Here is a 13,094-nt window from a genome sequence, read left to right on the forward strand (position 1 = left end):
AATGAGTCTAACTAGAAATTAAGGTTTTTCTGTGTAATCCAGAGGCTTAAGAGGAGCTAAGTCTTGCGCCCTTGCAGAGCGAGAAGGCTGCTTGCCTGCCATTGGATTTGCCTGAGTGCTTGAAACCTTTTAAGAACACAGTGTGATGCCCCACAAGATGCCAGTGTTCCCAGTTCATTCTGCTCCAGTGGACATTTCTTGTTCTTTCCAGATGATGAGGCACTTGTGGAAGTGAGCATTCCTGGTAGTGAGAACAGCAAGGCCATCATCCGGAAAAGAACAGCAGGCATTCTTGACATGGGAGGCGTGTCAACCCAGATAGCGTACGAAGTCCCCGAAACTGTAAGCTTTGCCTCCTCGCAGCAGGTTACTATCTGTACAAATTGCCTTCTGTTTGGTTTGGTTTTCATTTAACATGTCTCCATCCATTTTTGTTTTGTTTCCTGAGTCTGAACGCATCCTTACTGTCTTGCTGTGGGCCCACCTTCTCATCCCAGGAGGAAGGAGGCTGCAGGAAGGAGGCGGGCCTCAGGCAGCCACTAGCATTTATGCATTGAGACCAGCTGGTTTGTTTTCTGAACTTAGACTTTTTCTTTGGTATATGTTACTAGCATGCTTGAGTTTTTTGTTTATGTTTTCACTTCAGTCACTTCTTAAGGTATTTAAAACTTAATACAGTAGCATCTGACTTTTTAAGTTATAATTGGGGAAGATCCTTTTTTTTTTAATGCTCAGTCAACATTGAACTTTTCTGGAAAGGATCGAGGTTGGTATCCACTGCTCCACATCTCTGAACTCGGAGTTTGCTTGTCCTTTCTCCACCCCCTTGAGTGTTCTCAGTCATGGCCTGTGGTCCTCAGTGGAAGCCGGGTGGCTGTGTACGGTGAACACCAGAGCAGTTTCCACATTTTCCTGAATTACTGCGTGTCTCTATCACCCTGTCTGTCCAGCTGTGAAGTAGCACTAAAGCCTGGTGTCCTGCTCTGTCCCCCAGAAGTTGGGCGGGCATGCAGGCAGACGAGCCTCATGGCATCATCTTCCTGTTCCTCACCAGTTGCGTGACCTTATGCAAGTCACACTACTGCTTTGAGCCAGTTTCTTCATCTCTTCATGTGAATGAAAACCCCTGTAGGATGAGGTTAATATGAGGGTCAAATGAGATAATGCATACAAGTGTCTAGTGCACCTCCCAGCACCTAGTATGTGCTTAACAAATGCTTTTGTGTCTTTGTTTCCTACTTCCCATTCCAAACGGCCTCTAGAAATTATTACATTCCATTAAAAAATCATGTCCCCACAATATAAAGGAACAAATACATAAAAAGGAAGTTTGGGGAAAATAGTGAAAATTAGAAATTTAAAATTGCTCATGGACTCATCGTTTTTAAAAAAAACATTACTAGTATTTTGGTGAATTTCTTTTTTTTTTTTTTTTTTTTTTTTCCCTATTCATAGTTTTAAAAAATACAGTTGCTCCAACACTACCGTTTATACCATTTCGTGTCTTTTATTTTAGGACTGCATAGCATGTTACTCTGTGTTATTGATTGCTATAATTAACTTGAGCTTCACTTGAGATTGTATATTTAGATGACATCCAGTTTTTTTCTGTCATAGAATTGCAAAGACCATCTCTGTTATAGACCTTTTTGTTTTTAGGTTTTTTCCATAAATAGATTTACTAGGTCAGAGAGTATGAACTCTATTTCTAACTTCCTTTTTCAGAAAAGCATAAGAGTACCACAGGTGTACAAAACACCTGAAGTTTCCTCAGTCAGAATCATCATATTGAATTATGAAGGATGCTTAGGAGAATCATTGGGAAATGTTGAAGCAGAAATTTTTGCTACAGTTAGGTCCTTTTGAGACTCTTTGTAGACCCTCTTTATAACAGAAGTTAAAATTGCTTTAAAATACTAAAGTTTGTTATCCTGTGTCTGCAGGAGGAAGTAGCTAAAAACTTGTTAGCCGAGTTTAATTTGGGATGTGACGTTCACCATACTGAGCATGTATATCGTGTCTATGTGGCCACATTTCTTGGTTTTGGTGGCAATGCTGCTCGACAGAGATATGAAGACAGAATATTTGCCAACACAGTTCAAAAGAACAGGTAAAGCACCTCCCACTACTCAGTAGTCACTTGTACACCTGGGTCTTACCTCCAAGCAGGTCCAGACCAAGCAGGGAGAGTTCCATCAGCAAAGTATGTCAGTCCTGGTAGCTTTTTATCAGCTCCCAGCGAGCTGGGATTATATTAGATATTCTCTTGATTACTGTGCCTTGTTTTTCTTTGCTTGTTTTGATGAAACAGTTTCAAGGGAAAAATTTCTAATTCATAGAGCTAAGTAATGGCATACTTTCCTGACCAATTTGATCATAATAAATATGGAAGTCTGAACTTTAATAAATATCAAGCTGGAGCTAGACAGTACCACATTTGCTAGAAACTCAAGTATTTAAATAGGAAAAGCAATAAAGACCATGTCCTGTGTTGACTCTCTGAGTTAATTGAATAGTGTTAATTATGGCTTTGGTAGTCCAGTGGTTTTTTTTTTAATTGGTACCCAGTGCATTTATATCTTTATAATATTCTTAAAATATAAATATTTTATAAATTTTATTCAAATCAATTTTGCAGATTTATCGAGCAGCTTCTTAAAAGGTTAAGATTTCCCTGGTTTTTACTAATTGGTTTTATTACCAGTTGAAAACAATTTTTTTGTTTAATGACAGTTCAGCAGCACTTCTTAGTTTAGATGTAGGACAACTAAAATAGTAACATGAGGCTTAAGCTTTTAATAATAATTACAAGTGTTTTGAATGTCAAGAATTGAGTCTTGAAACATAACTCTTTGCTATTTTTGATGGTATTGTAGTCAGCTTTTTGTCACTGTGACAAAATACCTGAGAAAAACAACTTCAAGTAAGAAAGATTTATTTGGGCTCATACTTTCAGAGGTTTCTGTGCATGGTCAGCTGTCTCCATTGCCATGATCCTGTGATGAGGAGGGTGTGGTAGAGCAGAGCTCACCCCTTGGCAGCAGGGAAGCAGGGAGAACAAGAGGAAGGGGCTGGGGACAGGATATACCATTGCAGGGCGTGTTCCCAGTGACCTGCTTACTCCAGTTAGTCCTACCTTCTGTCGTTTTCAACTGCCTCCCAGTAATGCCATCAAATTCTTAATTCATCAGTAGACAAATACATTGATGAGGTTAGCACCCTCATGATCCAGTCACCTTCCCAAAGGCCCCTCCACTGAATAATGCTGTTACAATAGCATGGCCTCCAGCACAGGAGCCTTTGAGGGCCATGCCACTGTAACAGGTGGTAATCAATTTTTATTTTTTTTAATTAAGCATTTACATGGCAAAGTCATTTTTAAAAAATATTTTCTTAGTTGTCATTGGACTTTTATTTTATTTATTTATTTTATATGGCACTGAGAATGGAACCCAGTGCCTTACACATGCTAGGCAACCGCTCCACCACTGAGCCATAACCCCAGCCCCAAAGTCTTTTTTGATTGCAATCAGTGCAATAACCTGCTGTGATGAATGTACAGCTTGTTAGTTGAGTGGAAAGTAGACTGTCAGTGGTGAATACTAAATTCTGGAATATTTAACTCCTAACAGCTGAATGCCTTTCATGCTCACATGAGTTCATCGTGCCCAACACCAACATCGCCTCCATTTTTGTGAGATTTTTTTTCTACACCTCGGTTGTTTGAAGGTGTGGGTCTCTAGAAATCTCACAGGAAGTAGCAAGCCTGGTGTATTTCAATAAACAGGTCACCTTTCCTCCAGAACTCCTCACAGATGTGGCACACAGCAGCTCTGCTCCCTGCCACAGTTGGGACCAATAGTTGATTAATTTTTAAAAATCAGTTGAAACAGACTATTATAAAAACAGATGCAAATTTTAAACATTTCATTTACACTCGTGCAGTGATCAGCTGATCCTCTGCTCTGAAGTAAGCTCTCTTCTAATTCACCCTCGTTGAGGTGTCATTTTGGCTTTCTTTAAAGAATACCCAGACTTAATAACATTTGTGAAGCAATCCTAGAATTTACTGATTTTTTCTAATTGTTTTTTATCATTCCCACTAGGGTTTGAAAAGTTTTCTAGGAGCTTATATCTTTCATGTTTTCTGAAGCATGTAGTGTGGTTTTCCAGGACCAGTCACCTCTCACTCATCTTTATACAGTTAAAAGCACTGTTGATAAGAACAGGGGCAGGGAACAACATGTTCGCTGAGCACTCTGTGGCCGGTAGCTTCAGGCTGTGTTGCAGGGAATTGAAAGTGCCAGGTAATCAGGTGGTTTACCTGGACTGAGTTGTGTCTGCTGCATGTGACTGTGCTGAGTCTCCAGGAGGGGTTGGGTGCCCGTTTTCCTAGCTTAACTATCCTAGAACCTTTTGTTGTTTGCACAGACACAGTCCTGCAGGACCTGCATTCCACAGAGTATGTTTGGATAAACTGCTTTGCAACCTCTTCTCGGAAACACAGTACAGTATAGGTCTCATGATAGAATTGCTTTTTGTACCATAGGCTTCTGGGTAAACAGACTGGTCTGACTCCTGATGCTCCATATCTGGACCCCTGCTTGCCCCTTGACATTAAAGATGAAATCCAGCAAAATGGGCAGACGATATACCTACGGGGAACAGGGGACTTTGACCTATGTCGAGAAATCCTCCAGCCATTCATGAACAAAACCAATGAGACGCAGACCTCCCTCAATGGGGTCTACCAACCCCCGATCCACTTCCAGAACAGTGAATTCTATGGCTTTTCTGAATTCTACTATTGCACAGAAGATGTGTTACGAATGGGGGGAGACTACAATGCTGCTAAATTCACTAAAGCCGCAAAGGTAACCTGCCAACCTGTGCTCCCGCATGCTTTTGAGAGACCAGAGTGGACAGGAAAGGTCATGTCTCCCTTCTCTCTTGGAGGGGAAGCTGGAGTGTGGGAGGTTATAGTCCAGCAGGTAGGGAATCCTATTCCCTTGGGTTGGGGGATGGAAATAGGCACAGGAGACTTAGAAAATCCACTGGAAGCTGACTTCTACCCTCCACTTCAGTAACTGCCCTGCTTATTGGGAATTCCCAGTTTACTGTCCTATGTTATTTTTCTCCTTTGTCACATCTGACAGTCCTGCCAGTCTTCCCAGGCCTTAGCCACCAGGACACTCCTATCCTTTTGTTCTCCCTTCCTTCCTGACAGTGTCTCCTCAGGCACTTTCAGAAGTTTCCACTTCACACGCCTCGGACCTTGGTGACCCTAGACTTCTACCCATGGCCCACTGACCTAGTTCTTGGATGGTTTTCTGGTGCCCCTCAAGAAGAGTCTGCAATCCCGACTTGTACCCTGATGCCTGCTAGATTTCACAACTCCAGACAAACCCATTTCTCCCCATTCTGTCCCATTTGTGCCACCTCAGTTGATGGCATAACCAACTGTCCATTCGCCCTGAACCTAGGAGTATGGCCTTCTCTGGTGTTTGTGTTTTGTTGTGGGGTTTCTTCCCCGTCTCATGGGCCTGGTTCCTGGCATTTCCTCTTCCTGACCCTCTTGCCCCAGGCTGAGCACATCCCTCAGGCTGCCTGTCATCCATCCCTTTGAGCCTCGGCTTCTTTGTGCTGTTGATAGAGGCTAGGAGAGTAGCCACGTGGAAAGCTCAGGTCTTCCACTCAGAAGCAGTACACGCTGCTCAGTAAACATGAGCGACTAATTTCACTGTGGACAACTTCAGGAAAAGCAAGTCCCTCTGTCTTTGTGGCCACCATCATCTCCCCAGTACCTTGCACCGAGCCTGCCCCAGACACGGGATTCCGGGTGGGTGAATAGGCAGAAAGGCTGAAGCATCTGTCTGCAACAGGCATGGAGGGAGAACTAGGTAGTTTTGAGGAGCCCATTTGTGGGCGGCAAAGTTCTCTAGCGATTCCTTCGGCAGTGGTAGGATAGAGAACCGTGGCATTTGCTCATGAGCCAGCCCTCCCCGAGTGCAGCCTGTCTGGCCCTCGCTGTGCACAGATGCATGTTTCCTGGTTGGAAGGATTTGCTTGTTACACAGATGAATTTGATACTGTTTTTAAATTTAAAATGTTTTTAAAAGGCTTTACTGTTGATTTATTTTGGGTGAAATTGCTTTTAGGATTATTGTGCAACCAAGTGGTCCATCTTGAGGGATCGCTTTGACCGCGGACTCTATGCCTCTCATGCTGACCTCCATCGGCTTAAGTAAGTAATGGACAGTTAAGCTGCAGGGTGCTCTTAAGAACCAGTAGTTCAGTGTTGACCCAGTCCGCCTCCCTATCCTCTTTCACCACTATGCCTTTTTGATCTACCCTTGACTCTTTCAAGTGAGACAAGTATTTGTTCCTGGGCATATCAGAGATACTCATTTATTTATACACATATATATGTATATTTTTTTGGCTCAATTTTGAAATTTGTCAGAGTTGGGTCTGATGCTGTCCTTTCCACACTTCCTCTGTCCACCTGACTCTACCCGTACTCTCTGAGTCTCCAGAACACTCATCAGACCCTTAGAAAGCATGGATCCTATTCTGCTTTGGTTTGTAGCTTTCTTAAACTTCTCTTTTATTGCAAGCCACTTAAATGCAGTGATTGTTCCTTATTTACTACTGTATCTTATTACTTGATTATCACAGAGCTTTGCAAAAAATAAGCCACTGATATCAGAGTGGAGAAGGACCTTCCTGCCTTCTCATTTTGAAATAAGCTAAGGTTCAAAGAGGTAGAACTTGCTCAATATTTATTCAGTAAATAATGGAATCCCATCGGGAAAAATCTGTCATGTTAGTGGATTCAGTTATACCAAAATCAAACTTCACAAGCTAATCAGTTTTGACAGGTGAATGATTGATATTGCAATGTAAATCAGCTTGAAACATGTAGCTGATTAGGCCAATCGGAGGGCTGGCCTGCTGAAGGCTGTGCATATCTGTGCTGGGCCCAGTCTGACAAGTCTGGGTCTGACTCCTGTGCCTGGTGTTTGTAGGTATCAGTGCTTCAAATCAGCCTGGATGTTTGAGGTGTTCCACGGGGGCTTCTCGTTTCCTGTTGGCTATAAAAACCTAAAGACGGCCTTGCAGGTGTATGACAAGGAAGTGCAGTGGACCCTGGGGGCCATCCTTTATAGGACCCGCTTTTTACCATTGAGGTAGGCTGCACATTTGGTAAGGAAGATCACAAAAGCTGCTTTTCTCCAGTTCAGTGCCCGTGGCAACTGTGTTTGTGGATGTCAGTACCTTGCTGTCAGAGCTGCCTGGGGCAGAACTGTGAAGTCAGTGACCTCCCTGTGTCTTCTCCACCTCCTCACAAGGCCTTGCTCCCTTCCCACCCTGCCCACCCCACAAAACACAGCGCTTTGTGCTCCTGCCCTGTGTTGGATTGTCCTCAGCTGTCCTCTAACCTCTACAGAAGGGTTGAGTCAGGGGTTCTTAACCTTCATGCAGTAACCTTTATGAACCCTGAATCAACCCTTCTCAGATACTGTTTTTTAGTGTATAGTATAAATCCTGGGGTTGTATAGGAGACCATTATGTCAATATTACATTTATCAAACCATTACAGAAAACACATTTTTGATAAAGTGGTATATGTTCTTTATTAACAAATTAAATATCAAGATCTGGCAGCAGAACTCGTCCTTTTTATCAGTTCAGTGTAATTATGAGTATCCAGGGTATTTGGGGCATCAGTTACAATAATGGAATATAAAAGTACTGTGCTTTCATTAGTAACCAAATCACACATCCTGCTAATACTGCAATCATTTGTTGCCTATGTTCATGATTAAAGGAAATACTAAATTTCAATCTGAGACTGGTAAAATAAAGGTGTACATTTTTCCCATTCAGGTTCGGAGACTGAACTTGACCCCATGTTAAGGACCCTGATTTCTGGGCATGTGGCTCTGTGGCAGAGTGCTTGCCTAAAATGCACAAGTCCCTGGGTTCAATCCCTAACACCAGGGCAAAAAAACTGGTCAATCTATAAATGAGACATTAACTTTTCATCCCATTTAATTGAGCATCTTCTAGCAATACTTTTTGCAATTGGATCAACTACAAAAATGGTGCAGAGTAGGGATTCCTGTGTGGTTTCATGCTGTTTTGAGTCTGCATTGACTTCCTTGTGTTAGTGAAACCCTTTCTGTTCTGAGTTTAATGCTGGTAACTTGGGCACTCAGCACGCCTTCACGTGTCATCTCAACACTTACCAGTACACTAGAACAAGCCTACCTGTCCTCCACCTCAGAGGCAGGCAGGCTGAGGCTCAGTGGCCCCCTCTTAGCTGTGTCTGCAGAGCTGGGGCGACACCAGACCCTGCAGGCTCAGTTCCTGCCACCTTGTTTCCACCCAGGCCCTCTTACCCTCCTTTCTGTTGTCTTTTCTCCATTCTGGCAGAGACATCCAGCAAGATGTCTTCCGGGCCAGTCACGCGCACTGGCGGGGCGTCTCCTTTGTCTACAACCACTACCTGTTCTCTGGCTGCTTCCTGGTGGTCCTGCTGTCCATCCTCCTCTACCTGCTGCGACTGCGCCGCATCCACCGCCGCTCACCCCGCCACAGCTCGGCTGCGGCACTCTGGATGGAAGAAGGCCTGCCTTCCCAGAAGGTTGCCAGCCCCTTGTGAGCCCAGGCTCACAGCCATGCAAGACTCTCTACAGGAAAAGCCATTTTTTGCCTCAGGGTTTCTCCTCTGTGTTCTCAGATGGTTTTCTTTTTCCTCTCTCTTTTTGTTCTTTAAAACAAAATCCATCGTGTGTCAGCCCTGCTGTCTAGAAGCATTGCCTTTAGCCGTTTTGAATACAACTTTAACTGAGGGTGGAGAAAAGGGAAACTCACCTGATTTTTGCTGCATAGGGTGTCTGCCAAAACTTGTTGAGATTTGTGGGTTTTCTTAAAGGTATGTTAAATTTTCAACAAATGCACTTTGATGTTGGAGGGAAGTGGGAAAGATGCTTTCTGTCAATCAGTGGAGATATGACCGAAGAGTGACACTTGTGCAGAACCCAAAAGGCAAATGATAGCCCTCTGTTTTTCCGAAAGCTCCAACCTGAAGAGGGGCGAGATTCATTTTTTATTCATTGTTCAGGTCTGCCACGGTGCATTTTCTTTGCAGGTTTAAAAATGCAAAATCATTCATGTCCAAAATAGGTAAAAAATAAGCACCAGGAGGAAACCATTTATAAAGTTGACAGTGAAAGATGTGCACTGTAGACAAGAGTGTTGAGTGTGAACGCTGGGCCCCAGAGAGAGGGACTGCGGTGCCCACTTCTGCGGGGACACACGCCTCTGCACTGGCTGCTTCCTGGCAGTTGATTAGGAAGTGCCCCCTTGCTGTTTCCTCTTCCTGACTGCAGGTAACTGTACGTCATCCCACCTTTCAGCATCCTTAGAACACTTTAGTTTTGACAGAATTGGAAAATTCATAAAATTTCACTGGTTTTAATTAAGCTTCATTAGAACGAGAGCTGGCGTCTATCTCGGTGCATCAGCATCTCGTAGGGGTATGTTTTTGCTTGCTTATTTGTGCAGTTTCTTCCAACCTCAAGTTGGTCTTACCCTCTTCCCCCATTAAAAGCTGTCTCAGCAGTTTTATTTGGGAGACCCATGCTTAGAGCTGCAACCGTGGTTGGCATGCCAGAGTAAATCCAGGCCAAGGAAAAATCTGAATTTAATACAAGAAATAAACTCACATTTTGAAGAAAGCAAATTTGACACTTTAAGCAAAAACCTAAAAATGACAACTGGATTGGCAAATGTAAGATTGGCTGCCTTTTACCTATTTTTTAGTTTAGAAATTTGGAAATTCTCATCGTTTTTTTAAGAAGTTCTTTTTGTGGGAGTGTGTGTTTGTACATTTGTGGACCCTAAAACAGTTAAATTAATATAGTTGGTAGCAGTTGTGTACTCTTGAGAACCATTAGCTGTTTATTAGAAAATCATTGATTAAAGAAACAATTCAAATTCTGAAGCCCTGTTTAACCTAGAAAAAAGAAGTTGGAGTTTATCTTGTTTGATTACTAATAACAAGACATACTACCTATTGATGTCTTAAAAGATTACAAATTTGTGAAAGAAATGTGAATTTTTTATTCTTTTCAACAAAGAAGGAAGTTATTGCTGGAACGTTAGCGGAGGCATATATAGTGTTACAGCATCTGTAGTGCTGGCCACCAGCCACTTCAGTCCAGTGCAGTTGAGCCTGCCATTAACACCCCAGGAGCACCCTGAGCTGTGCGGCTCCTTGAATTTGTAGCCTGAGGACCCTGGTGTCAGTGAGGAAGAGGAAGTGCAATTACCCTTGAACTTCTCGTTAATGCCAGCCGGTTGGAATAGCAGGGCCCTACCCTGTAGAGTTAAATCTGTAAATGCCTACGGTGTGAGGTTTTTGCCTTTAAATCAAGACAAGGAGAAGCTAGCACGGGAATAGATTTATATAATCCTTCATTAAAACTAATCCCTTAAATAGACACAGTCTAAGCCTTGCAATCCCAGCAACCCTAGGAGGCTGAGACAGGAGAATTCCAATTGTGAGGCCAGCCTGGGCAGCTGAGTGAGGCCCTGTCTTGCAGGAAAAGAAAGATGGCAGAGTGTCTCCTGGGTTTAATCCAGGATTGCTAAATAAATAAATAAGCAGTCAAACCCTCTTTAAATAAGGATGTCACGTTAGTCCAACTCTGCATTTTGGGGGACAGAATAGACATACAGAAGAGCCCTGATTTCACCCACTCAAAAGAACCTACCTCATTCTCCAAAGCAAGTCCCCAGAGGAGGGCTCCACAGTCCACACTACTGTACCTGGTAAGCATCTACACTCCTCCCACAGCCTTCTGGAGCAGCTTGGCAAACTTGCCAATCCAGAAGACCCTGGAGCTAAGTTGGTTTTTCAGTTTTTAAAGAGGTATTAAAAAAAGTTGAAAAATACACAGTAGAAACTATATGTGACCTAAAATAGTTGCTAAATGACCTCTTATGGGAAAAGTTTGCTGGTCATGTTAGCTTGCAATCACTGCTACAAATACCTTAGTTAATCAGCTTATACAGAGAAAAGATGTTTTTGGCTCACAGTTCTTCAGAGGCTTCAGTCTCTGATTAGCTGATTCTGTTGCATTGGCCCTATGTGGAGCAGCACTTTGCACATTATGGTGGAGCAAAATCTGTCTGCTGACTTCAAACCTGGAGCAAAAGAAAGAGGAAGAGGAGGGGCGGGGCCCAAGGACACTCCCCCAATAACCAGAAGACTTCCCCTGGGGTCTGCCTTTCAAGATTGCATTCCCAATAGTGCCAAAGTGGAGAGGAAGCCTTTAGCACTATAGCTGTGGCCCTGCAGAACAATCTCATTCTAGAAAGGAAATAGGCAGCTACCTTTGCAGACAAAAAAGATGGGCAAAAGAAGTGACCAAGTTTCAACCTTAAAATACTTGCTTATAGAAGTTCACTTCTTATCTTTGCTTCTAGATTATTTTCAAGATAAGTTTACTACCAAATGAGGAAATCTGACCCACCCCCAGTTTTAAAAATAGTGCTGTTCAAGGGAGCTCAGTATGTTGTGTTGAGATAACTGCATCAGAGTCCAGAGTCTTGAGTAGTTTCTTACGGCAATGTGTACCATGGAAGGGAGGATGGCCACACACTTCCTCTAAGTGATGCAGGGATGGGTTAGAGACCAGCAGAGGAGAAGCTTCGGGAGGAGGAGGGCTCCTCTCAGCTCAGGGCTGACCAGGAAGGCAGTGAACTGTACACTTGCGGTAGAAAGCAAAAGAAATCGAGCTGGGGACTTGCTAAAAGCTTTGTCAAAGCATCAGATTCTGTGTTAAATCTTAGTAGAAAGTCACCCCAGTAAAAGCTCATGGTCCATTAGCCATATCATGTGCTTCTCCTTTTTACGCCTCCAAGGAAACATTCTCACAGACTTCACAATCCATTTAAGGACATCACAGGAAAAGACTCACATGGGTTTGCACCAGTTATTTTTGCACATTCCCCCTCCCCCCAAACTGCTGCCTTTAGTCAGTGCTTACCAGCTCCAGGGGCACAGGACAAAGATGCTGCTCATGGCTTAAGGCCAGGGTCCTGAGGGCTCTAACGACCCTCAAGGCTGAGGCCACTCTCGCCCGTCATCCACACCTCTGCACCCTAGCATAGCAAACGCTTGATGAACAGATATTTAAATTTTAAACTCAGGCCTACATAGTTTTCCTTATAAGGAGCATGTATCACTTAGCAAGAAACTGAAAAAGGCAAATGTGGTTTTCCAAGCTTTAAAAGAAAAACCAGCTTTAGAAATCTGTGTGGTAATGTGCAATACAGCAAAACTACCTTCGAGTAATTTATTTATTTATTTCAGTGTTTTGTTTTTTATGATATCGAGTTTCCCTTTCAAAAGTGAATGATGTGACCAGACTAGGAGAATTCTTTGTTCTCTTGCCAAAAATCATACCTTACAGTTAGGAATGACAAGAACTAGGGGAACCTCTTGAAATGTTTGTTTAAGTGAGGTTTTCCATTCAGAGTGAGACTGGGTCCTGGGAGGGGTCGTGTGTCAGATCACGTTCTGCGTTTGGTAGCTTTGTCGCACTTGCACATGGAGGGGTGTTGATGATCAATAAAGTGAAGGTTCGCCCAACAGCCTGTAGGCTGTGTGCGCTTACTTCTTGTGATTGAAATAGATTTCCCTCTGATATTTGAATTTTTTTACTTGTTAGAATGATTGATCATATTTGAGTCTAAGTTCAGTAAAATAAATTCAATCTGACTACACTGTTTGTGTCTCGTCTTGGGCACACGTGCAGGGAAGCACAGCTGTAAGGGTTTCAGGGACTCAGTAGCCCACAGCACAGCACCAAGCGAAGCTCAAGGAAAGATGCCCCAGGCAGTGCCTTGCCAGTCACCAGCAGTACCTGCCAGCCTGCGACCACCATTTATAAGCTCAACACCTTGAAGTACCTGTTAGCTACATGTATAGACAGGGGGAAAAAATAAAATTAACCAATGTTTATGTACTGTACCATGGAAAAAATGTCAAAATAGAGTAGCATTGGCTTGGGGCACTT

At 43.1% G+C, this 13,094-nt stretch overlaps 1 protein-coding gene across 6 annotated transcripts in view; it reads left to right on the forward strand.

Annotated features, from left to right (window-relative positions):
• Positions 1-12,801, forward strand: part of ENTPD4 (ectonucleoside triphosphate diphosphohydrolase 4) — a 28,375-nt gene extending 15,574 nt beyond the window's left edge. For 4 of the 6 annotated variants that reach the window (XM_079142932.1, XM_079142931.1, XM_079142933.1 and 1 more), the window contains 6 exons: positions 212-366; positions 1,944-2,110; positions 4,550-4,874; positions 6,159-6,244; positions 7,029-7,190; positions 8,440-8,801. In XM_079142932.1, coding sequence (XP_078999058.1) covers positions 212-366; positions 1,944-2,110; positions 4,550-4,874; positions 6,159-6,244; positions 7,029-7,190; positions 8,440-8,668 — 1,124 coding nt within the window. In that variant the 3' untranslated portion in view covers positions 8,669-8,801. Of the gene's footprint in view, positions 1-211; positions 367-1,943; positions 2,111-4,549; positions 4,875-6,158; positions 6,245-7,028; positions 7,191-8,439 lie in introns of all 6 variants that reach the window. The other 2 variants (XM_079142935.1, XM_079142936.1) reach the window with 2 other exon arrangements.
• The last annotated feature ends 293 nt before the right edge of the window (positions 12,802-13,094 follow it).

Source organism: Sciurus vulgaris, assembly GCF_902686455.1.
Source record: "Sciurus vulgaris genome assembly, chromosome: 5".
NCBI classification, from domain to species: domain Eukaryota; kingdom Metazoa; phylum Chordata; class Mammalia; order Rodentia; family Sciuridae; genus Sciurus; species Sciurus vulgaris.